At 44.1% G+C, this 22,985-nt stretch overlaps 4 protein-coding genes across 6 annotated transcripts in view; 2 read left to right on the top strand and 2 right to left on the bottom strand.

Annotated features, from left to right (window-relative positions):
- Positions 1-1,827: 1,827 nt before the first annotated feature.
- LOC6725167 lies at positions 1,828-2,623 on the bottom strand. The gene has a single exon (XM_002106157.4). It carries the CDS (start codon positions 2,546-2,548, stop codon positions 2,000-2,002), a length of 549 nt encoding a protein of 182 aa, XP_002106193.2. The 5' UTR covers positions 2,549-2,623; the 3' UTR covers positions 1,828-1,999.
- Positions 2,624-3,178: 555 nt separating this feature from the next.
- On the top strand, positions 3,179-4,145 carry LOC6725166. Its single transcript, XM_016172968.3, has 3 exons — positions 3,179-3,316; positions 3,378-3,821; positions 3,896-4,145. The coding sequence occupies exons 1-3, from the start codon at positions 3,286-3,288 to the stop codon at positions 4,054-4,056; spliced, it is 636 nt and encodes a 211-aa protein (XP_016038186.3). The 5' UTR covers positions 3,179-3,285; the 3' UTR covers positions 4,057-4,145.
- Positions 4,146-8,234: 4,089 nt separating this feature from the next.
- LOC6725165 lies at positions 8,235-10,213 on the top strand. The gene is made up of 2 exons (XM_002106155.4): positions 8,235-8,458; positions 8,521-10,213. Exons 1-2 carry the CDS (start codon positions 8,250-8,252, stop codon positions 10,148-10,150), a joined length of 1,839 nt encoding a protein of 612 aa, XP_002106191.2. The 5' UTR covers positions 8,235-8,249; the 3' UTR covers positions 10,151-10,213.
- A 50-nt stretch (positions 10,214-10,263) lies between these two features.
- LOC6725163 (sex peptide receptor) overlaps positions 10,264-22,985 on the bottom strand; it is a 42,654-nt gene continuing 29,932 nt past the window's right edge. For 2 of the 3 annotated variants that reach the window (XM_016173472.3, XM_016173471.3), the window contains 4 exons: positions 20,883-21,400; positions 19,109-19,239; positions 16,646-16,707; positions 10,264-12,700 (listed from right to left, as the gene is read on the bottom strand). In XM_016173472.3, the coding sequence (XP_016038185.1) occupies positions 11,971-12,700; positions 16,646-16,707; positions 19,109-19,239; positions 20,883-21,267 (1,308 nt within the window). In that variant the 5' untranslated portion in view covers positions 21,268-21,400 and the 3' untranslated portion in view covers positions 10,264-11,970. Of the gene's footprint in view, positions 12,701-16,645; positions 16,708-19,108; positions 19,240-20,882; positions 21,401-21,458; positions 21,563-22,985 lie in introns of those variants that run through there. The other variant, XM_016173470.2, reaches the window with a different exon arrangement.

Raw genomic sequence — 22,985 nt, 5'->3', positions numbered from 1 at the left:
TCCAGCGACATTTTCCCCGGCTTACGTTAAGTGAAGCACGAGAAGTTGTGCTTTGTGCTGGCCCCTCGAAACCCCTTACCCCCTCAGCCCGACTTAAGTACACGTGCGACGCCCATGCACCACCACTGTGCACCACTATGCACCACCCACAAACTGTTATTCTCGTCCTTTGCGAGCTGCACTGCGAGCAAAGTCCACCCACATCAGCCAACCAATATGTAATTATTTTGCAAGCATTTTCACTTCAAATCGCTTGAAATGCCTCCCTTGGGTCATGGATATGATAGTTTAGAGAAGGTATCTTTCAGAACTGGCATATTCCAGGGGTTTTTTCCAGCGCAGTGTCACCTGCTGTTTAACCAGGATATGGGTGCAGTGGGTATGCAGCCCCAGCCTACCAGTCACCATTCACCATTCAGCTGGCGGACGGAACTCCCATTGTGGCCTCATGTGGAAGCGGCGACCCACGTAAGTGCAAATATGAAAACTACACCGCCACTTTGTGCTCAAATGCAAATTCATACGTATACACGCTAAGTGCGAATAATAAAATTGGAAAACATTAGCACGGCTAACTGGACCTTTAACTGAATTAAGGGGCTACTAAATGTTCGCCGACCATGGAGAATGGAAAATGGAGTACATATAAGCCCACATAGGTACATACTCATCGCCGCTTTGGAATCAACGGGCGTTAAATTAAATAATGCCACTTTCTGGGCAAACATCTAGTCGCATTTAAATGCGGAAACTGTTGCCGTTCACAGCACTCAAATGGTACAAAAGTGAATTAAACTTGTTTTCCCAACCAACTCCATTGAAATATTCGAAATTGTGGCACAGTTCATTTGAACGCCATCACTTATCGATTCCATTTATGCTCGTTTGCCAGTTGAACGTGTGCAGCTCACGAATGCATTTGCAAATTAGCCATAAATTATACATGCAGTCAATATAAATACCATAGGCTATAAACGAAATTGCTGTTTTGACTGCTACATTTGAGGACGGATAATCGGGATACCAACTTGTGCCCAAAATGCGATTTTTTAAATTGGAATTTGTAACATAACTTTGCTAAAAATGATCCAATACCTCAAAAAATTACTGTTTTGTGCAGCTAATTAACAATATTAACAATGGCTATCAGTTTTTGGCTGATAGGGAGAAACAAATTTTTGACCAAATTTTCGCATTTTCGGTAAGGGGTTACATCATCAAAATTTGCAAAAAATGGCCAAAAAATAGAATTCCTATTTGAGGACACAGTTCGATTGGAAATTTAAATACGAGCTCAACGAGGTATGGCATTCTATATTCAGACAATTACTTTTAAAGTTGTGTGCAAAAAACTGATTATTTTATAACGGAAAATCAAAAAAATTATTTTGGCAATAATTAGGAAATTTCAGATGGGCATTTTAATCATAACTTGACTAAAACTGATCATAAAGATAAAAGAATAGCTGTTTTGAGCAGCTAATTAAGAAGGCTATCCAACCCTATCACTTTTTGACGGATATAGGAAAACTTATTTTTGGTCCGATTTTCTCATTTTTGGTAAGGGGTTACATCATCAAAATTTGCAAAAAATGGCCAAAAAATAGAATTCCCATTTGTGGACACAGTTCGATTGGGAATTTAAATACGAGCTCAACAAGATATGGCATTCAATATTCTGACAATTACTATTAAAGTTGTGGCCAAAAAACTGATTATTTTATAACGGAAAATCGAAAAAATGATTCCATTCAATTGTTATGGCCCAAAAACGGATTATTTTCTTGGCGAAAACTAGGAAGAGCGACTTCGGAAAATGGGAAGCTGTAGAGAAAAATAGTTGCGATTTAAATGTGACTGAATTATTTTTATTTGTACGGGACTAACATAGGCAAAAAAATTGGAAGAAGTTGGACAAAAAAAATGGTACGTAAAAGCTGGAGGTCAGTGCCAGGATTCAAGTTGGGATGCGCGTATGGGGCCTTCCTCGCGAGAACTCTTAGTCCTTGATGATGATGGGCCTGGTGCGGCAGCGACGGATGCCACCGCCCACGACATTGCCCTGGCAGCTCCACTTGCTGGTCCTCACCCACTGGTTGAGCGGATTGCGGACGCAGTTCCTCCTCTGGGCCTCGCAGCGGGTTTGCAGGATGCAGGCGCCCTGCTGGTCCCTCCAGCAGCTGGCCAGCTTGTCGTCGTCGCAGACCCTCCTCTGGCACTCCCTGATGCGCTTGCCATCGGACTGGGGACGAGGACGCAGCCTGGTGGCGCACTGGCCCACGCCGCTGGTGCCGGGAATGTTGCGGCAGCGGGTGATGCACGTCTCCCGGATGGGTTCCAGTCCATTGTCCCGCCGGCGGCAGTTCTTCTCCCGCAGACGACAGGCCGGCAGGCGGGTGCAGACATTGGTCACCTTGTTGCGGATGCACACGCTCTTGCCGCTGGACAGACCGGTGCAGCGACCCACACATGGTCGCCGATCGCCATCAGCCTGGATGGCCACGATGGCCAGGACGACGAGGAGAAGGCAAATGGTGAACTTGCTCATGATTTCTCTGGAGGATCTAGGGATCTTTGCTGCTGTCAACTGTTGCTGGTTGATTGATACTTTTCCGCTGGGCAGGCTGAGTATATATAGCAGCTTGGATTGATCGCATGTACTACCATATTTTTGGGAACGCCATCTGTTCTCTTGTTTGCCGAGGTTTTTTTGTTTTCATCGAATGCGGGTGTTTTGTTCACGTTTTATTGGGGTAATCTTTCCATTAATAAATCTTTTTAAATTTTAACTATCTTATAACTACATATTAATATGTTATTAATTAATAATTAATATTATTATGTATGTGTAAGGGAGTTTGCATTCAGATTCTTTAGCAACTCATTGCAAACTCACTCTAATATCTTAGGTAAATGAAGGTGAAAGTAACTGAAATAAGCAGCGTAACTAATCATCTATAAATGCAATACAATTTAAATATAACACTTTATTACTTATTACTTATTACTTCAGCATATTTGCATGTTATTGCAATATACATATCATTCCAGAATCTCCAGTGGCATGTTTTTCTGGAATAGCAGCTGCCAACTCGCCGGGTAAATGGCTCTTGATAATTGTTGATTAAATATTTAAACAAAAGCCAAAGCGACGCGTGCCAAGGAAGAATTGTCTTGGATTTGCTTCCTCGTAATTGTCATGTTGGCCCATTGGTGGTATAAATACTTCGGACCCTTGGCTGGAATGGCATCAGAAGTTCAGCCAACTCCCAGCAATCAAGCAAAATGCCCAGCCAACAACTGACTTTGATTTTCGGTAGGCAAATGGACGCACACTATCTATGTCACTTTTAAACTCCCAACTTTTCTTTCATCAGGCATGGCCCTCCTGTGGGCATTGGCCAGCGGCACCACCCAACCGCCGAGCCGGCGTCCGCCGGTGACCACCGCCCGCACCACGCCTCGCAACTGCCCGCTCTTCCCGCAGGTCTGCTCCAAGACCAGTCCCAGGGTTTGCGGCCGGACTCCGCGTGGCGAGTGCCAGCGCTTCGAGAACATCTGCCACCTGATGCTGGCCAATGTGCTCCGGCAGCCCGAGGGCGTGACACAAACCCGCGACATCGACTGCCGCAATGTGAGGGGAACTGGTGCCGCCAATCGACGACCCTGCTACAATCCCTGTCCCGCCCGTCCCGTCGTCTGCAAGAGATCGCCGCCCAGCCAGCACATCTGCGTGCGGAGCAGGGACAACCGGCAGTGCAAGGTGCTGTCCAACAACTGCCAGCTGCGCAACCAGAACTGCCACAGCCAGCCCAGGAACAGTGAGTAGCCGTGACCGTGGTCGGAGCACTCAGAGCTTCTTTATTCGAAACCCAATTCCTTCATTCCATTCCAGACTGGCTGCGCACCGACAGGCGGCGTTGTGGCCGTCTGCAGCTGGGCGATAAGCCGCAGAATTGCATCCGGGTGCCAGTCCGGCCCAGAACCACCCGCACCACCACTCGGCGCAGCACCTCCACCACCAGCACCACCACCACCACCGCCCGGCCAGCCTAAAGGATCAGGGACATCGGTGGCCACACATTACCATTTTTTTTTTTTTCTCTCTCTACCCAACATCCAATGTGCGCTATAAAAGTCATAAATAAACTGCAAGTCGCGCTTAAAATCCGCTTTTCATCTGAGCTGATGGGGGAAACATGGCTGTAAGTCTAACTTGGCCCAAACTTAGGACCAAAATGCAAATTGGCAAAGGTGCAGCCTTCGCAGGATGAACTTGAACAAATAAGTTTATAGGCAACACTAATTGATTCCGCTGAAAGTGGAAAGCAACATGAAATGACAATACGAGTTCCTCGTAATTTTATACGCAAAACTTGTGCTTCACTTTCCGTTTTGTATCGATTGCAGGCTTCTGTGATCGTTGGATTTCAGGTATAATTAACTGTTCAATGTCCTTTGGCGCCGGCCCAGGGAAAATCCCCGCTAATGACCATTGGCGTTTCCCAGTTTGCTTTTCCAGCCCCTACTTTGCCATTCATTCATCTGCCATTGCCCAGACGACGGTGATGGGCATGGGAATGGGAATGGGAAGTTGGCCAAGAAGCCCCAAGTAATAAGAACTCAAATTACAATTGCCGAGTTTCACGTTGTTGCGTATGAAATTCCTGCATGTCCAACTTTCTGGGGAGCACTAATTAATTGATAGATGCCCGGCCAAATTGACTGAAATTGCATATTCAAGTTGCTGCCTGCCGCTCTAGTTTCCATTGCGAGCGGAAAGTTTATTGAATTACGCACATTACACACATTACGCATACGCAGCGTTGGCCAAGTTTGGCCAGCCAACTACTCGAACTTGTCGCGAACTTCACTCGCATAACTTTTTGCTCTAATTGAGAACGCCTTGGAGTCCTTAATCAAACCGAATTCAAATTCAAATCAAACAAATCTAGTTTGCGGTGCTGTCTGCCATTGGTTTCTATGGCATTTTGCTGTGGCTTCGATTGCAATGGATACATCCCTCTGGTTGTTAATGAAAAGTCCTTGTCGTGTTGGTAAGGATGAGAAAAAGCTGGCAAAAGAATATGTAACTCTTTACTGGCACATTTTCAGCAAAATTGTTGAAATCAACATACCTTGAATACGTACGTGTAAAACAATTGCAAATTGTTAGTTTGTAATTATTACAAATGTTTGTCTGGCTAGTCTAATCATTTTTCAAGAGCACACAGCTCAGTTGTGAGCCACTTGGGCCAACTTTATTTGGCCAGCAATTGTTTTTCCCAACTTGTCGTATATTTTCCCACTCGATTCAGTGGTATTCCTTGCTCACATTTTGCCTTCCTTTCGCTTTTCCATTTGATTCCATTTTGTGGTCTCGAAATTTATGACAATCATCTACATCTGTTGAACATTGGCCGTCGGCGAAACCGTTTGTCATTTCGAGCCAACTTAATGAATGCGAATGAATGCCAAATGTTGAGTCAACATTTCGGCCACGCCCCCACACACACGCACACATAAGTGTGTGTATATGTCTGTGTATGCTGTGCATGTGTTTGTGTGTCCAGCTAATTTGGGAACCGGCGAGGTTATTAAAGCTAATTGCGTTGATTCATAAATTAGAAACACCTTTGATTGCGGGTTCGTGACTATATCCACTATTTCCACCATATCCACCCTGTGTATATGCCACATGCCAGCCGAATATCTGCTGTTCGGGGTGCTGGGTGCTAATGACTGGCCACTCGGGGTGTCCGAAATATTTGGAGACATTCACCCGCGAGCGCGGTGCACTGAAAAAAAAATATTCTACTATTCTGGCAGTAAGTATAAGTGCGAACGAAACAATGTTACATAGTTATCTCGCTGCTGAAGTCTACGAGATCTTAAAATATCTTAAAATAACCAAATAAAGTTAAGTGATTTCTCGCAGTGTTGGCCTAAATGGAGTCCTTAATTTATGAACCCTCTGAAAAGAGCAGAGCATAATTTGCCACTTGACCTGCCACACGTGAACTTCCATTTCTTTTGGTCGGAGTGCGCTGAATGCAGAGTCATCGGTTGACACTCTCTGTGTGGCATAGTCAATAGTCATGGCCCGACTATTTAGGGACTTCTTAAGGATGATGAATGACTATGACTACGATTACACCTGTTCTTATCAACTGCTATCCTTGCATTTGCAGGGAATGCAACCCACATGTATAATATTTCCTTACAAGCAAGAACATTTAGTTTTCTTAGAAATTGTACAATTAAAGCGGATTATGCACACTGAATGGGCCATCATGGCCGATTTTAACACTACAAAATGGGTCAACCATGAACATAAACCAAGACAAAGTGCAACTATAAATTCTCGACACTTTTTATTCACACCACTGTGGTCAGTAAATTGAATAAGGCGGTGCGTTTCGGGGTAATTACGACGATTAATTGCATGTGGAACGGCATTTCAAGAACCGCAGACCATGGAAATTGCGGTTTTCCTCAGCATCTGGCAGCAAATATCTGGAAAGTGCGGTCAATCCAGTTGCCGGGCATCTAGTTGCCCAAACATTTGGATTGGAACCCGGACCACGAATGCCAGGATCTTCTACCTGAGTCCAGTTTCATTGCCTCAAGTTTTTTTTGGTTTTACGTATCAAGAATGTATCTACAAGTTAAGTAAATTAGCTTCGGATGAAGTATGTGAACAGCACGCAGTTTATTTCCGGGCTGCCTAATAGTTTAGAACAAAACTAATCAATGGATTACGTCTGCACTTTGCGGGTGTGCATAAATTATAATGAAAATTAATTAGCGATTGTCTGGAAAGCCTAATTGCCTTTGATAATACCCATCCATCCATCGATACTCGGGCATTACGATGGGCTTACCCCATCGCAGCACGCACATGAGCTCATCCGCCAGATATACGAGATGAGTGGGCGGGGCTATGGGATGTGGCATATGGGGCATGTGGCATGGGGCATGGGGCATGGGATGGCGTAATAGAGGCGACTTAGACAGACATAAGCCACACGCAGCATTAAATTGGCATTAGGTCAGGCCAGTGGACCAGCAGGCCTGCTCGGTTCTGGCCCAAAATCGGATTGAACTCGACTTGTTTTTGCCGGTTTTTTGCTCTTGCCACGACCAGTAAGCGATGGGCAAGGGGGTGGGGGGCTCACAACATGCCACATTGTCGCTTTGACTTTTATTTATTTTGTTAGACGCATTTTGAAAAGCCAATAAGCAGCTTTCTGATTGATTATCTGCTGCCCGCTCATTGTCTCCGTGTTGATTTAAGCTGCGAAGCACACACTCACGCACAGTGGAGCCTTGCTAAGCGGTACGGTTCTAGCATCTCTCGGCAAGTGCCAGCATGGGAGGGCCCACTGTACCTCTATGCCTGTCCGTCACCGCGTCCATTGTGTGTGTATTTGTGTGTGAAAGGCGTCAATCAATTTTGAGTGAAATAAATGAGGCTTATGCCGCCCTTTTGGGCCGCAAAAAGGCTTAAAATTGTAAATTCCTTCCAGACACATATTAACCCGTACCGCCGGTTATAAATTGCTGCTATCTCATCTGAAAACCTGAGTTGGGTCGCTCGCAGGTTCCTGAATTCAGATCAGATTGCCCAGTCCTCGCCAGCCGCTCGAACACTTGCGAAAAGTTGCTGAAAATCCCATGACTTTGATGAAAACTTTCAAGTGCACTGGCATTTTGCAGACAGCTTACTTTCCACAACCCCACGGCATTTTCGCCACCAAATATTTGGGCACTTAGCCAGCCTGAGCAACGCTTTTGGCCAAAGTGCATTAAATATAAATGAGTAAGTGTCGCCACCTTATTTTCAGGGATCCCCTGCGCACTTAACCCTTTTTTGTGGCTCCGAAAAGTTGTGGTTTTTCATATGTGCTCTGCAACGAAAAAGCGTGCAGTTTTCCAAATGCAAAGTGTTTTGCAGCGCTGAACTTGCTGCACTAGTTTTTCATAAAAAACTTATTATAGTATTCACTAAACTTTAAATCTTTACCTTGACTGCCAGCAGTGTGCGTTTTGTCTACGACATTCAGCCAATCTTTCTGAGATCGTCGTCTGGTTGTAGGTTTTCGTGGAGTTCCGTAATCCGCTGATGAGCCCAGCGATTTCGATCCGTAGAGATAACCCTCGGCGCTGATGAGCCCAGTGATCTCGATCCGTAGAGATAACCCTCTGAGCGGTTGGTTTGTTTAGCCTCGCATTCAGCGCAGTCAGTCATGCATTTGAAACTGAGATTGCTGGAGCTCATCGTAGGCTTACTTCTAGTTCAGGTAAAGTCGCGTCCGCAAGCTAATCCCTGCCAGAATTTCTATAAGGTGGCCTGCGGCAATTGGTCCTCCAGCCATGAAACCGATTCGTACCAGAGTTTTATGGACCAACTGGACTACAATTACCAGGAGAAGTTGGCGGACTTGCTGGATAATGAGTAACTTGAATTTCGAAGAGAGGAAGCTTATACCGAATACTTGACGATTGAATCGATTCCAGGAGAGAGGACGACGAGCCACACTTTGTGCAGCAGCTCAGGGCTTTTTACACCGCCTGCCGAAAACCCTTGAGCCAGGATCAGGTCCTGCGGATCCTGGAGCATCTGATCGCAATGGACAATATTCAAACTGAACAGCTGACAGTGGGCTTGACTGCCGCCTTCCGTCTCAAGGTCCTCCCAGATATAAATGACTCCAATACGTATGACATTTGGAAGCAGTTGCTGTCCAACAGGGAGCATTGGGATACACATACGACGAACAGGGAACCCTTAACCCGCGAAATATTCGACAAGCTATGGGCCAACATGCCAAAAGTACCCTTTCTGTTCAAGGAGTACTATTGGCACGAAATGAGCAAGCTGGAAGACAAAATAATGAGCTATGGGATCAAGGACGATGCCTCTGCTCGCGGTGATCTGGTTACGGGGATACCATCCTTTTGGATGATGCCGTGGCCAAATGGGAATATTACCTACGAAAATCTCTTCGAGATAGCCCATTTGCTGGACTTAAAAACCGATGAGTTCATTGTCGTATATATCTATATGAGACTGAAGCTAGTTCCGGAAGGACTCTCGAAGGAATCCTGGCATATAGATCGCGACCAGTGTGCCGAGCAGTCTAGGCAGATCCTCAGTCATCCCGCTGTATGGTTGGTAGAGAAGAATCATCCCAGGCTCAAGGAGGAGCCAGTGCTGCAGGACATTTTCGAGGAGCTGAAGCACCGCTTTGGCCAGAAGCTCCTGGCGAACAGGAATAACTTTACTCGCAGCACACAGCACTTCCTTTTGGGCAAATTGAAAAGGATGCGGCTGCGGTTGAGCATCCTGCCCAGAAACTGTTCGGCCCAATCCATGGTGCGACGCATCGAAAGGCACTACAGGGATGTTCATATGAATGCCAGCGATTATTTTGGAAATCTGAATATCGGCCTCAATCACTCCAGATCCCAGAGGGATTACCCCGAACTATGGGCCATAGTCTTCGGCCACGAGTGGATTCCAAGCCGAACCTCCAAGAGCGCTTTGTACCGCACCCAAGTGCATGGGTATGGCACCTTCGCCTCTGCGTTCTACATAGTCAAACAGAATATGCTGATTGTGCCACTGTCGCTCCTGGAACCGCCGTTCTACACACATGGCCAGCCGGCGATACTAACCTACAGTTCATTGGGCTTCATCCTGGGCCACGAGCTCTCCCACGGCTTTGATTCCGAGGGCATGACCTTCTCCTCCAACGGAGTGGATAATAGCGCCGTAGACACGGAGCTTGAATGGAATCCGAGGTTCCAGCAGAAGCTTGACTGTCTGGACAGGAGATTCAGTAACAGGCGGTATGAAAAGTTCGCGGACGCCAGTGGCTTGGAACTGGCCTATTCCGCCTACTTTGACACCGCACAAACGGATCACAAGCGGAAACGCAGTGCCGAGGAGTTGGTGGCCCAGAAGCAGCAGTTCTTTCTCAACTTTGCCCAGTTCTTCTGCTCCAATAAGGAGCTCGATAAGGAGGCGCCTGATCATGGCAGCGATAGGAAGAGGGTCAACGATGCAGTTGCCCACTTCGAGCCGTTTCGGGAGGCCTTCTCCTGTGGCCCCTCGCCCAGGCGAAGGCAGTGTCGATTGTATTAGCAGATGCTTGGATCAACGAACTTATATAACGAGTGATGAATAAATTACAACTAATTTCACTGATATACTTACGAATGTTTGCTCACCGAAATAGAAGGCAAAACGCAACTGTGTGACATTTAATTAGTTTATTTATTCATTATTGGATCCACCCGACGAAATATATGTACAAAATCAGGTCGTAATCGTCATCAGAATTGAAATTCAAATTAAACGGAAGCGGAAACGGAAACCGAATCTGTCGTCACCAATACATATAAATAGTTAACACATTCCATTCAGACAGACAACTTTCAGCTATAGTTATGGTTATAGTTCATAGTTGTGTAGTTGCAATTTAAGTTGTAGTATTAGCTTTAGCCGTAGTTGTATGCTTAGTCACCTAGCTTGTGTACACTGAAAACATTTAAACCGGAAACTGCAATTGTAACTGTTAAACGCGTGTACACATATTAACATTGCATTACAATTGTATATGCTGTTGCTTACACTAGTAAAAAAAACGTACGCGTAGCCTAGAACATTGAGTTGAAATTCGTTAGGACTGATTTGTTATGTTCTTATGTTTTTGTTTTTCTGTGTTCTTAACTTTCATTTAAATCGGTAAACTCTGGGGCTCAAAAGGTTTACGAATTTAAACGAGTTTTCCATTCTACAACTAACTACGCTAAGAACCCTAGTTAAAATACAAAAATATTTTACAAATGGGCGCACAAAAAGTTGCTCTCAAATAAACATATTTACCCAGGCCTTGTTTCAAAATTTCTTAAATACCCTAGAAGCTAACACTAATCGTCAATACTATCGAATATTTCGATTAATTCAGTTTCGCTTTTCAATCCGATAGTTGTGACTCGTGAGTTTCCTGTAAGTATTTTTCCTAACTTTACTGTAGTATTATGTTATTGTTGTTACCCACACCTTCCCCCTCCACTTTCCCCTACCACTATCACTTCTTAAAAGTTTCCCCGCATCTCTTAGACTTAGACGTACACCCTTAGCCGTAAAAATAGCATATACATATATGGGCTTAAGCGCTAACATTTAATCTGAATATGACACCAACGCACAGAGAAATACACACAGATTCGAATGGAGAAACTTGTGCCTTAATGACACTTAATGTTCGGTTTGGGTGTTATTCGGGCTACCCTAAGATATCTATGTATTTCTTAACGTTTTTAAACTGCCTATAGTTATTTAAAAGTGAAAATCGCTCAATTACAAAATCCATCAAAATTCAGACTGCATCATTCCCAATCCTCTACGCATTCTTGGTTATTTTGATATTGATATTAGTGTTTTTAGTTAAACAAGTTCCTGTGTACCTATGTAGTTTTCTCCTGAAACCTTACTTCTTAGCTCTGTTCGAAAAACCATTTGTGTATTGGAGTTCTTATGATTTTTGCTGGGTTAGTTGCAATTGCAAATTCTGAAACAATTTCATGCTGAGACCATTAACGAATATAAAACTGTATTGTGAATTGCGCTTCTCGGCAGACAGCCGATAGTTTTCAACAGGATATTGGGATCTCCGATTTTCGATAGCCGCACCCAATCGATTCCGAACCCATCCGATCCTCGCACCCAGTCTACACAATCCGCTCCTCGGTGATGATGTCCATGGTGCTGACCCGCCGCTGCTGACTGGGCTGTGAGTGGGTCTGCAGGTGGTGCGTTACCAGATGCTGGTGCTGCGCCGAGGCCTCACCACCGATGATCAGTGACCCACCAATGGTCTTGGTGGTGGTGGTGGTGGTGCTAGTGGAGCTGCGACGGTGGTCGCTGCTGCCCCGCCGCGGCACCAACATCACCAATTACTAGAGGACCGTCTCGTTGGTGTTGGTGCAGGTGCGGGCGCCATTGACGATCGAGTATTTGGTGGAGCTGTCCTTCTTGGCCATCAGCCGACCCAGGAATATCTCCTTGAAGGTCTCCCGAAACTGGCGCGACATGCCGCAGTAGATGCCGAAGTTGATCGGGTAGCTGAAAACCAGGAAGAAGTTCGTCAGCATGATGCATATGTTGGCCAGGCCGTAGTCCAGGAACTCGATAATCAAGCTGCTGACGATGTGCATCGCTGTGACCACGGCAATGGGTATCTCGGCCAGGAGGAACACCGACACGACCACGATTAGCATCAGCGTGGTGCAGTTGGTCTCCCTCAGTTTCTTGCACTCCTTCTTGCGGTTCTCCCGGAAGAGCAGCTTCCGGCGCTCCTGCGCCTGCCGCATCGCCGCGAACAGCAGAATGTTCAGGGTCACCAGGATAATGCAGGGCAGCAGGTGGACGAACAGCACCCGGAACAGATAGTAGCTCGTGTAGTACAGGTCCACCCCAATGTAATCGTGCACCCACATCGCCGTTTCCAGGTGGCACACCTCCGTTGGACTCCCGTTCCACTCGATCACCAGCGGCATGTACGTCCTGTCGAAGAACCTGGGCAGTTGGTGCAGGAACGCCAGCAGGGCGATGTACGCCGTGCACCGCCTCACCCGCGGCATCGTGCACCACGTCCGGGCCATGGGGGCGTGGCAAACGTAGATGTACCTGCGGAGTACGGATAAGGGAAAGGATTAGGCGGTATCAAAAAGGTGCATTCCAAAAATGGATTTTTTGGCATAAGTTGGCTAAAAATTGTCATTTCGTTAAAAGAAAAACTGTTTTGAGTATCTAATTACCAATGCTATTTACCACTATCACTTTTGGACGGATTTGGAGAAAATAGTTTTTGGTCCGATTTTCTCATTTTTTGTAAGGGGTTACATCATCAAAATTTGCAAAAAATGGCCAAAAAATAGAATTCCCATTTGTGGACACAGTTCGATTGGAAATTTAAATACGAGCTCAACGAGGTATGGCATTCTATATTCAGACAATTACTATTAAAGTTGTGTGCAAAAAACTGATTGTTTTATAACGGAAAATCAAAAAAATTATTTTGGCAATAATTAGGAAATTTCAGATGGGCATTTTAATCATAACTTGACTAAAACTGATCATAAAGATAAAAGAATAGCTGTTTTGAGCAGCTAATTAAGAAGGCTATCCAACCCTATCACTTTTTGACGGATATAGGAAAACTTATTTTTGGTCCGATTTTCTCATTTTTGGTAAGGGGTTACATCATCAAAATTTGCAAAAAATGGCCAAAAAATAGAATTCCCATTTGTGGACACAGTTCGATTGGAAATTTAAATACGAGCTGAACGAGGTATGGCATTCCATATTTAGACAATTACTGATAAAGTTGTGTGCAAAAAACTGATTATTTTATAACGGAAAATCAAAAAAATTATTTAGGCAAAAATTAGGAAGTTTAAGATGACCATTTTAATCATAACTTGACTAAAACTGATCATAAAGATAAAAGAATAACTGTTTTGAGCAGCTAATTACGAATGCTAACCATCCCTATCACTTTTTAACCGATTTAGGAAAACTAATTTTTGGTCCAATTTTCTCATTTTCGGTAAGGGTTACATCATCAAAATTTGCAAAAAATGGCCAAAAAATAGAATTCCTATTTGTGGACACAGTTCGATTGAAAATTTAAATACGAGCTCAACGAGGTATGGCATTCTATATTCAGACAATTACTATTAAAGTTGTGTGCAAAAAACTGATTATTTTATGACGGAAAATCAAAAAAATTATTAAGGCAATAATTAGGAAATTTCAGATGGGCATTTTAATCATAACTTGACTAAAACTGATCATAAAGATAAAAGAATAGCTGTTTTGAGCAGCTAATTAAGAAGGCTATCCAACCCTATCACTTTTTGACGGATATAGGAAAACTTATTTTTGGTCAGATTTTCTCATTTTTGGTAAATTTCATCAAAATTTGCAAAAAATGACCAAAAAATAAAATTTTCAAATTTGAATTCAGATTGATTAAGGATTTGATTACGAGTTCAACGAGGTATGGCATTTCATTTTTGGACTATTATTTAAAATTTTTTGACTAAAATTCCAATTTTTATTTGGACAAAAAACAGAAAATCAATTTTGCTTGCAAACCCAAAAGTAAAGCATCCAAGAAGAAGGTAATACCTTTGGCTATTAAACAGCAATGGACTTTATCTGATGTGCATTATTTGCCGACTTGAATGATGTGACTTTTTATCAAAAGCCGCTGCCAGCGATCCTGTCAGGGCATTAAGTCCTGGTAACGAGCTCGAGCGCCTTAAACGCATTTGCCTAATATAATTTTATGGCAACGTCAACGGAAGATAAACCAATTTCCCCAGGTGAGAATTTACGATGGCAATGTGGTGACAACGAATTGGCCAAATCCTAATTTCAGCCACGACTTCGCCGCGCCGCTGGAAAATCGCGAGGGGAGGGGCAATCAAAAGCCATCTGAAAAGCTAATCAAGTTGGCGCTTTGTAATTTCATAATTTGAGTAATTTGTCAGGGGTCGCGTCCTGTCAAAGAATAAATTTGTTTCCTGTGAAGATTTGGGCCGGAGTTGGCCGCTTTATAGTTGGCCTCCAAAGCCCGCCACCCAGCGCCCCTTTAATTTTCCAATCCGAGAAGCGAACGAACTTTTGATGGTGGCATGATAATGGGATTGGTGTCGAAGGTCCTTGGTATTGGTCTAATTTATGCGCATAATTATGGCCACGCCCACTGCGCTGGCACTTGAAAATGCGTTTCAATCAATCTTTCATTGAACCTTTGTCAAGCGGAGATTTCATTAAAGTTGAAAGCAACAGAGACGCCAACAAAAACGAGCCGAGCTCCAAGGACGAAGGACGAGAGCGATTGCCAGGCGTTTAGTCCGCAATGGAATTGATATTAATAAATGAATAACATTTAGCTGGCTTATGTTGTTCTTCCCCCCACCTCTTCATTCTCCGTGTCATCTTAACAATTTAGTTAATTTTCCCTAAAAGGATGGCGCCACAAAAAAAGGGGGAAAAGCGCTGCAGGATCAACCCTCAAACCTTAACCCATTTTGGCAAATAAAACGACACAATAAATCAATCAGGGTGAACATTTCGAAAGAGAGCTGAACGATATCAGCCATGGGAATCTGCTGCAGATGAAAATGTTACGCCAAGGATAAATACTTTTAAAGAACAAAGGATATGCCTTTGTTCGAGGGATTACCCCTTTGAGTGGAAGTTTTTTGTTGTGATTGCAAAGTGGCTTCTCAACTTCGCAAAAATGGGTAGAGATGTGATTTAAGCTCGTACTTAAAAGCTGCAAAGCTGCTGCAATACTTTAATATGATCAAGCCTTTCTATTTCCGGTGCGTGTGTAATAAGTGATAAGTACTTGCGCTTATATCGATTTGCAGACACACTTATTTATTCTCCATTTAATTAGCACTTATTGCTGGAATTCCTGGAATCTGTTCAAGCGCCCTTGGCAAATGTATGCCAATGGGCCTCGTACTAGATGGGCACAGAAAATGAAATAAAACAATAACAGGTACTGTTTCACACACATATCATACACTTTTTGTTCTATGAAATTTTTATGGAGAGTGTCACTCACTCAGTTGGCACTTGCCCACTTCCCCCACTTTGCCCCACTCTGGCCCACTCTGCCCCACTTTGCCCCACTTCGCCCCTCTTGCGCCCATTGGTAAGGGCCATAAAAACACTTGAAATACAATAAGTTGACAACAGGCACAGCAGCAGCAACAACAATAATAACAATAAACGCTGAATGTTTTTATCGCGCTATTTGTCCTCGGGCAATTTTCAACGCATTTTAGAGTGAGTCCCACCCCGCTCCTGCTGGTCCTTTTGTCATATGCACATATACATATAGGTATTATTTAGCTATTTGGTGGTACATAACCCATCCACCCACTTGGCTGCGGCCACTTGAAAACGGTCCAAACTCGCATAATGGCCCAAATATTTATGACTATTTTTTCGGTGACTCTTCGGCCACCACTCCACTTTTGCGAAATTTATTTGCAAAGCTGTAAAATTTATGATCCCACACATGAGTTAATAGAACAAAGCGCCACCCCATCATGCTCCGACTTTCTGTGGACTCTTGAAGGCAATTTGATACGAAGACAGGGTGGAATTTATGTTACCCATACGAAATTAGTTTATTGTTCACATTAGTGGTTATGCTTTATGGGCTCGGTGGCTGAAACAGTGGCGCTTTAAAGGCCAATGCATTGTGGTTTAATGTTAAAGCGAATCGATTGATTGTACCGCTGTCGGCCGAAAGTATAACTCGCATCACTCATACGCATCACTCATACGCAGCGTTGGCTTCGTTGGCCAAGGTAAGGCCATTTGTTTGTTTCTTTTCCCTCAAGGAATTGACATTTTATTTTTGCCCACACAGAAACTGATTTATTGCCGCCATTGACAAGTCAACGAGTCAGCCAGTCAGTCAGTTAGTCAGTCAGTATTTTAGTTACATCTCAAGCGGGGAAAATGAAAAGGTGGAAAGCGTGGCGGCTGGGAAAGCTGTTTGAGGTGGTTTTACTTTTATTGGCCCAATTGCATGCTTACCTTTGAACGGCGAGGGCCAGAGTTAGCCAAACGGAGATGGTGTGGCACATGGCTGGCATTATCTGTAAGCAAAAGTACGGGAATATATATTATACTATATAGTTACAGATGACTGAAGGCGAGGGTTTGCAGTGGGGATTATTGGCAGCAGCTGAAACTAGCTGGTTGTGTGATTACTAGCCTACTTTCGGGCATGCTTCTTAGCCATTTGACTTAAAGCATAGTGATTTGATTTTACAAAATATATTACATAAAATTTCCTAAAATTCGTTCAGATGAATACTGCTCAAAATCCATTTATATTATGCCATTAAAAAATAACAAATCTCTTAATGTCCATCATTCGAGCCACATACCCATGAGCATTGGCCAAGATATATGTCTGCGATAGGTAAGTAAATCAGCATTTGGCCCAAGGGCCCAGAAACTCATTCCTTAGCCTGTCTGCCAAATCGGATTTGTGGTACTCAACTGCATTAGCCGGCAGTAAGACGGAATGGAATGGAATGGAATGGCGTGCGGCATCTGAAATCCTGGTAACTGGTAGCTGGTAACTGGTAACTGGCAAATGGTAACTGGCAAATGGTAGCTGGCAAATGGCCACCTGGACAGGTGTCTGCTCCATTTATGGACCATTATGAGTGCGGCTCTGCGGCAGACAGGCGCTCCATGGGCGAGATACTGTGGGCCTGACATCGGACTCTTGGCCATATAATGCACAATCTGTGGCCTAATCCGGTTTATGCGTGTGTGTGTGTGTCTGTCTGGGCTGCAATTACAGCGACATGGCCAGATAAACTCGCCTGGATATTTTACAATGAAACGGTTACCCCCTTTTCACATTAACATGGTCATTATGCGCACCACTCGCATTGGAGTCTCCGAATGGCGACGGGCCAGGACGTGCTGCCGACGAGCATATAAATTTTGGGGGAAATGAAAAGGAATCTTCAACTTTGAGGCTGCAATGGCCGCCTGGTGGTTATTACCAAAACGAGGAGTGCCGCTCCAACGAATGTGAGTTGAATTTTATGGCAGTCATACGCAGAGATAGTCCCGCTGCCAAAGGACCTTGCCCACCCCCCGCCAGGCCAAGCAGCCATCTCAGTTCTTGGCCCCCGTCCCTTGGAATCCATCTAGACATCCAGCCCAGCATGGAATTTAGCTGGTACAAATCCCCGGAGAGTCCACTAACGGCACGTAGCCACAATGAGCCAGTACAGTGGGGCAAGAGCGCTTGCAAAATGGTCATAATCCAAGCGCAATTTATTGTTCTTAAGCGCCACTCTTTAGCTATGGAAAAGAGACATAAGTAATATTATATTACTCGTTGGTTTTAAGCTTTAATTCCATTTCCAGAAGAATTAATTATTCAAATGGCTATCACCTTTTCGAGGTAAAAGTTCGTAGCTATCTTCTTTTGGAAAATGCAACTCTGAAATGGATTAATTCCGCTCAACACCCGAGCTTTTCCTCAGACTTCCTCTGTGAATCACTATGCCATTGGCTTTGCCAGGGGCTGAGGGCTTATGCTTATGGCCAAAAGGGGGTGGGCATTTTATCAGCTTGACACTACTCCATTGAAGTGAGTAAACAGTTTTGCTTTGCCAACCCCCAGAAGCCCCAGAACCCCCATTCCGCGCCCTTCGAGTGCCATAAATTGAAAATGTTGATTAATCAAGGCAAACGTGCAAAGGGCAGGAAAAGCTGGCAAAGCCTGGAGTTTGCATGGTAATGGTGGAAAAACGCTCTCGAATGAATAAGTGCTGTGAATGGCTGAATGAATGGGTGAATGTGGATGTGGGTGTGGATGTGAACGTGGAAGTAGATGTAGATGGGTGGGTGATTCCCTGGATTCTACGGATTGTACGGATTCCCCGGCTTCAGGGGCAGCAGGTGGCAAATGGCAAGTGGCACTAGCAGCGTTTTTCATTCTTTCATTATGCTGACAGAAATGACACACATAAAAGGGAAAATCACGGAAAATGGGCGAAATGTAACGTGGCAGCAAATGCGATAACGATAACGATAACGCGACGGGATCCAAAACAAAGCATCGTACATCAGTCGAAGACAAAGGAAAGAGAGGGGCAATTGCTACGAGAAAGAGACGGGTACAAAAACTTCCAGCCGAGCATTTTATTTAGGTCAATGAGCGTCGCGTCTTCCCTGAAAATGGGAAAACAGCAAAATGGCGATGGGGGAACGTTTTGGGTGGAGAGGTGGAAACGTGGCCAGCAGCCAAAACAAACAGTTTTTCGCTCTTCGCAATTAGTTTGTGTCAAGTAAATACACTACAAATAAACAGTGCAAATATACTAAATAACTTTCTTTCGAATCAAAGGAAAATTCAGTGGTTAGCCCAGAGATATTCATTACTAAAGCAAAGATGCGTCTGGTAATATTGGTATACGATTTCGCTGAGTGTAACTGGACGAACGTCTGGCTTCTTTGTTGACTTACCTCATTGAAAATGCTGTAGGCCAGACACATGGAGACCGGATGCAGGGGCTTATAATGATTGCCGAATGTGTACATATACCAGAGACCGGGTGCCGGAAATATAACCGTCAGCATATCGCATATAGCCATTCCTGCAGCGAAAGAGAAAGTCGAAATTGGAAATTAGAAATTAGAAATTGTGGAAATTATGGTAATGCTTATGCCCAATCAATTGCGATTTTCAATGTAAACTGACTGTGCGATTGGGCATTACGGATGTCACATTACGGACGTACAAATTTGGTCGCATCTGTAATCCGATTTCATGGCCAATAATCGAAGCGCTGCTCAATTATTTACGGCGACTTCCCATGCCAAATGGGTTAAATTGGGTGTTGACTCTGTGTTGGAGTTCAGGGTTCACTGGTGAGCAAACAGTGACCGCTCGAAATCGAAAGCTGTGCCGTTTGATTGCAAATTAATTAAAATGCGAGCGCACTAAAATAAATGATTTACGGACTTATTTACCCGACAATAATTGGTAATTTATCTAAGCAAAGGCAACAAAATTGTGTAATTCAAACATCAACTAGTCGGCATTTGTAGTTTTCACTCTTTTTTGCGGCCCAGTGACATTTGAACTGATGACACACCCTGAATGACCTGACCTTTGGCCCGCTCACTGGCATGACAGTCCTCTGTGGCCGTCTGGTCACAAATTGTAACCCCTTCTCGGATAGTTTCCCAAACAACTTCGAATTAGATAGCACCTAACTGCTGTTTCAGATTGGTGGTAGGTTCTCTGTCTTCAGAGCTGACATTTGATGGCTTAAATATTACAAGTGCTTTAGCCACAGAATAAACATGAGTTGTTGGCCAAAACCAATGGCAAATATCGCTCATGTGCTTCGTGCCATTGCTGTTGCGGTTGCCGCTGCTGCAGGGCCAGAGTTCATTTCACGTTTGGTCCGCTGTCACTTGAACCGAATGCGATTAGCCTTGGCCTGCGCTTGACACCCGGCGGGTGCTGGCTGTTGGCTGGTTATGGGCTATGGCTTTCAGTGGGTGGTGGTTGGTCCAGGCGGCGGTTAAGTGGTGACGGCTCAAAGGGTGTCACCTAACCCATTGATAGCCCTAATGCTCGAGAGAGTATCATTTTGAAGTTTAGCTGTCCTGGCAGCGAATCAAATGCTATCATAGTAGATATTTTGTTCAAGAGTTTAAACTAACTGAAAGCAGCCTTGTTGGCCATTTTCAAATGCTGACATGATCTGCAGTCAGTTTTTCCCATCGCCAGACGACAAGCCATTAGCATTACACACGCTATTGGAATATCTCAGCATTACGCGGAGGGATTGGAGGGGGGTGGGGATTTCGGGGGGGTTATGGATACGGAAGGGGCTCTGGGGAGCACGCACATCGCCAGCTATTTGAAATCTCACAAAACTTCTGCCTGATTTAACATTGTGGCACATTAAGCGCCAAAAGGGGCGACGTGCCGAGGCTGCGGCATGAAATGACATGGAATAAAAATAAATAATAATCATAAAAGGCGGCGTCTGCAAAAGGGGGAATTCAAAATGGGCCTAATCGGAGGTGGGGGGGAGGGCTTAAGACTGTGAATTATTTCACTAAATTTGTTAGCTGCTTGCAAAACAGGCAGCCATATAACAATTATATATCCGAAAGGCGCCAATGTCAGGGGGAAATTCAAAGAGAGTCCTTGAATGAAGTAACTTGCATGTGGCACGATACGAGTTGGAAGTTCATTTCATATACTATCGATATAACTCACCCATTAGCACAAAGTTGGTGGGCGTGGCCATGCTCTTCTTGCTCAGAACGAGCACGATCAGGGAGTTCGAGATGATGGTGATGATCAGCAGGAAGGGCATGCAGTAGCCATAGAGCGGCATGGCGTACTCCAGTGGCGAGTCGCAGGTGAGGTTCCAGTAGCTGATGTTGTTGTCCTCCATGCGGCAGGGTCCGCCGACCATCTGCTGGTAGTTGGGATAGTCCAGGCTCTCGTTCCCATAGTCGGGAATCTCCAGCTGCGACTCATTGGCTGGCAGTTGGAATCCGCGGCCCATCTGGCGCGGATCAGCCAGTTCCATTTCCATTTCCGGGCTGGCGGACGGTGCCAAGCGGTACTGGTACAGTACGTCCGTATAGTTGTCCATCTCGTGGACGTGGGTTTCTCGAGCGGATTCCCCTGGCACTGCCTTAATTCTCAGTTGCAGCTCGCAAATCAGGCATTTTCCGCGATCTATAAGCTGGCGCTAGTTGTTCCGCTGCTCCAAAACGCCAAACATTCTGCAAAGAAATTGAAAATGAAATTATCTTTAATTAATATCTAAATTATATATCTCACTAGATATCTTATTCGATTCAATATCGCAGCTGAACTGATTGGCAGACAATCCATTCACTGAGCAGGTTACCTTACAAATACGAAAGATATACAAAAGTTGGCTTACAAATAGCGGGCTCATAAAAAATAGTTTAAATATTTACTTGTTAAACCAAAGGCACTTGCATTTACTAATCTTGTTTGATGTTCCGCTTGAAGGCAAGCATACTTATTTACTTTTGACTACTTTGTGCTCATCTGAAGTTTAGCTTTGTGCAAGTAAGCAAGTATACTTTAAACAATACAATTATAATAAAAGTTCTCGGCTTTGCTTGTTTCTGCTGCAACACATTAAAGTACAATTTGTTTGTTCCGGCTTGTTAGTCTTAGCATAACTTTCGGCATTGTCCGCTATATTTCTGAAAGAAAAATGCCATCGAAAGGCCCAAAACGCTTCCGTTTGGGGAATAATTCAAACAAAAGGAGCCAACTTTCATTTGTCTGAGCGATTTCGATTTGCTAAAAGGTTTGGAGGCCAGCGATTGTTTGTTTGTTTGCCAGCTGAGTTGAATATTCAAAACGGTTCTGATTCATTTAGTTATTCTAAAAGCGTTTCATAATTTGAACTGTGCTCTCTGGGGAAATGCAAGCTAAATGGGTATCTGTATCTATTTCGATTGAACGTGTAATTAAAAAATAACGTATCAGCCTGTTTGATAGAAAAGTTGACATCGTAGTTGTATTGAATTTATTTAGGAACCTAAAACGTTATGGCATCCATGAACTTTAAGTTGAACAACTATTTCGTAAATAGCCCAGAAATTATGAAAGAGATGGTAACTTTTTGGCCTTTTCTTGGCCATGATCTCAGAAGCCGCAGAAGCTAATAACAGCGTATTCCGCATGTTTATGTCATGTTTATGCTGCCTTTTTAATGGCTTTATTTTTCGCATTGGCAAACCGAGAACTTTGCCAATATTTTCGACTTGCCGTTTGCTATTTTCCACTTCTTTTTTGTCATGGCCACATTGACCCACATAAGCGCACGAAGAGGAACGGGCCTGGGGGTCAGAGGTCAGGGGTCTGGGGTCCGGGCTTGTCTCCCAAGAAGAAGGATATTGAATGTGACCGAGAGACCGAAGAGCGAAGAAAAACTCATTCATTCAGCATGTTCTACATGCCTAATGCGATTTAAGTGGGCCATTCGAAGATGAAGATGGCCAGGAAAACGGGTAAAGTTGTAGATAAAATTGTGAAATTGGATTAACAATCATAATTTATTTACATTGCCTTAAAAACGGCACTGCTGCACTTCGATGGCCGTTGGCGAATAAATCATTTAATGCGCCAAAAAGAAATACAGCTAAAATACAATTTGCATTTGGCATTAATCATTAAAGCAAACATTTCTTGCTGGTCTCACAAACGGATTTGCAAACCTAATTTATGCACAGTGCTGCTGCATCTGCAGTTTATTTCTTTTAGATTAAATTGTTGAGCTCATCAATAATGCGAGCACAATGCGTGCGAACACAATTGAATGAATTA

Source organism: Drosophila simulans, chromosome X (genome assembly GCF_016746395.2).
Source record: "Drosophila simulans strain w501 chromosome X, Prin_Dsim_3.1, whole genome shotgun sequence".
Lineage (NCBI taxonomy): Eukaryota > Metazoa > Arthropoda > Insecta > Diptera > Drosophilidae > Drosophila > Drosophila simulans.
This window is presented reverse-complemented; position numbering and strand designations above follow the sequence as displayed.

Excerpts from the sequence above, each read along its gene's own strand:
- LOC6725165 (XM_002106155.4), top strand. The coding sequence starts at position 8,250 with ATGCATTTGAAACTGAGATTGCTGGAGCTCATCGTAGGCTTACTTCTA. Across the intron at positions 8,459-8,520 it reads GCGGACTTGCTGGATAATGA|GAGAGAGGACGACGAGCCAC; the intron begins GTAACTTGAATT and ends AATCGATTCCAG.
- LOC6725167 (XM_002106157.4), bottom strand. The coding sequence starts at position 2,548 with ATGAGCAAGTTCACCATTTGCCTTCTCCTCGTCGTCCTGGCCATCGTG.
- LOC6725166 (XM_016172968.3), top strand. The coding sequence starts at position 3,286 with ATGCCCAGCCAACAACTGACTTTGATTTTCG. Across the intron at positions 3,317-3,377 it reads ACAACTGACTTTGATTTTCG|GCATGGCCCTCCTGTGGGCA; the intron begins GTAGGCAAATGG and ends TTCTTTCATCAG. Across the intron at positions 3,822-3,895 it reads CCACAGCCAGCCCAGGAACA|ACTGGCTGCGCACCGACAGG; the intron begins GTGAGTAGCCGT and ends ATTCCATTCCAG.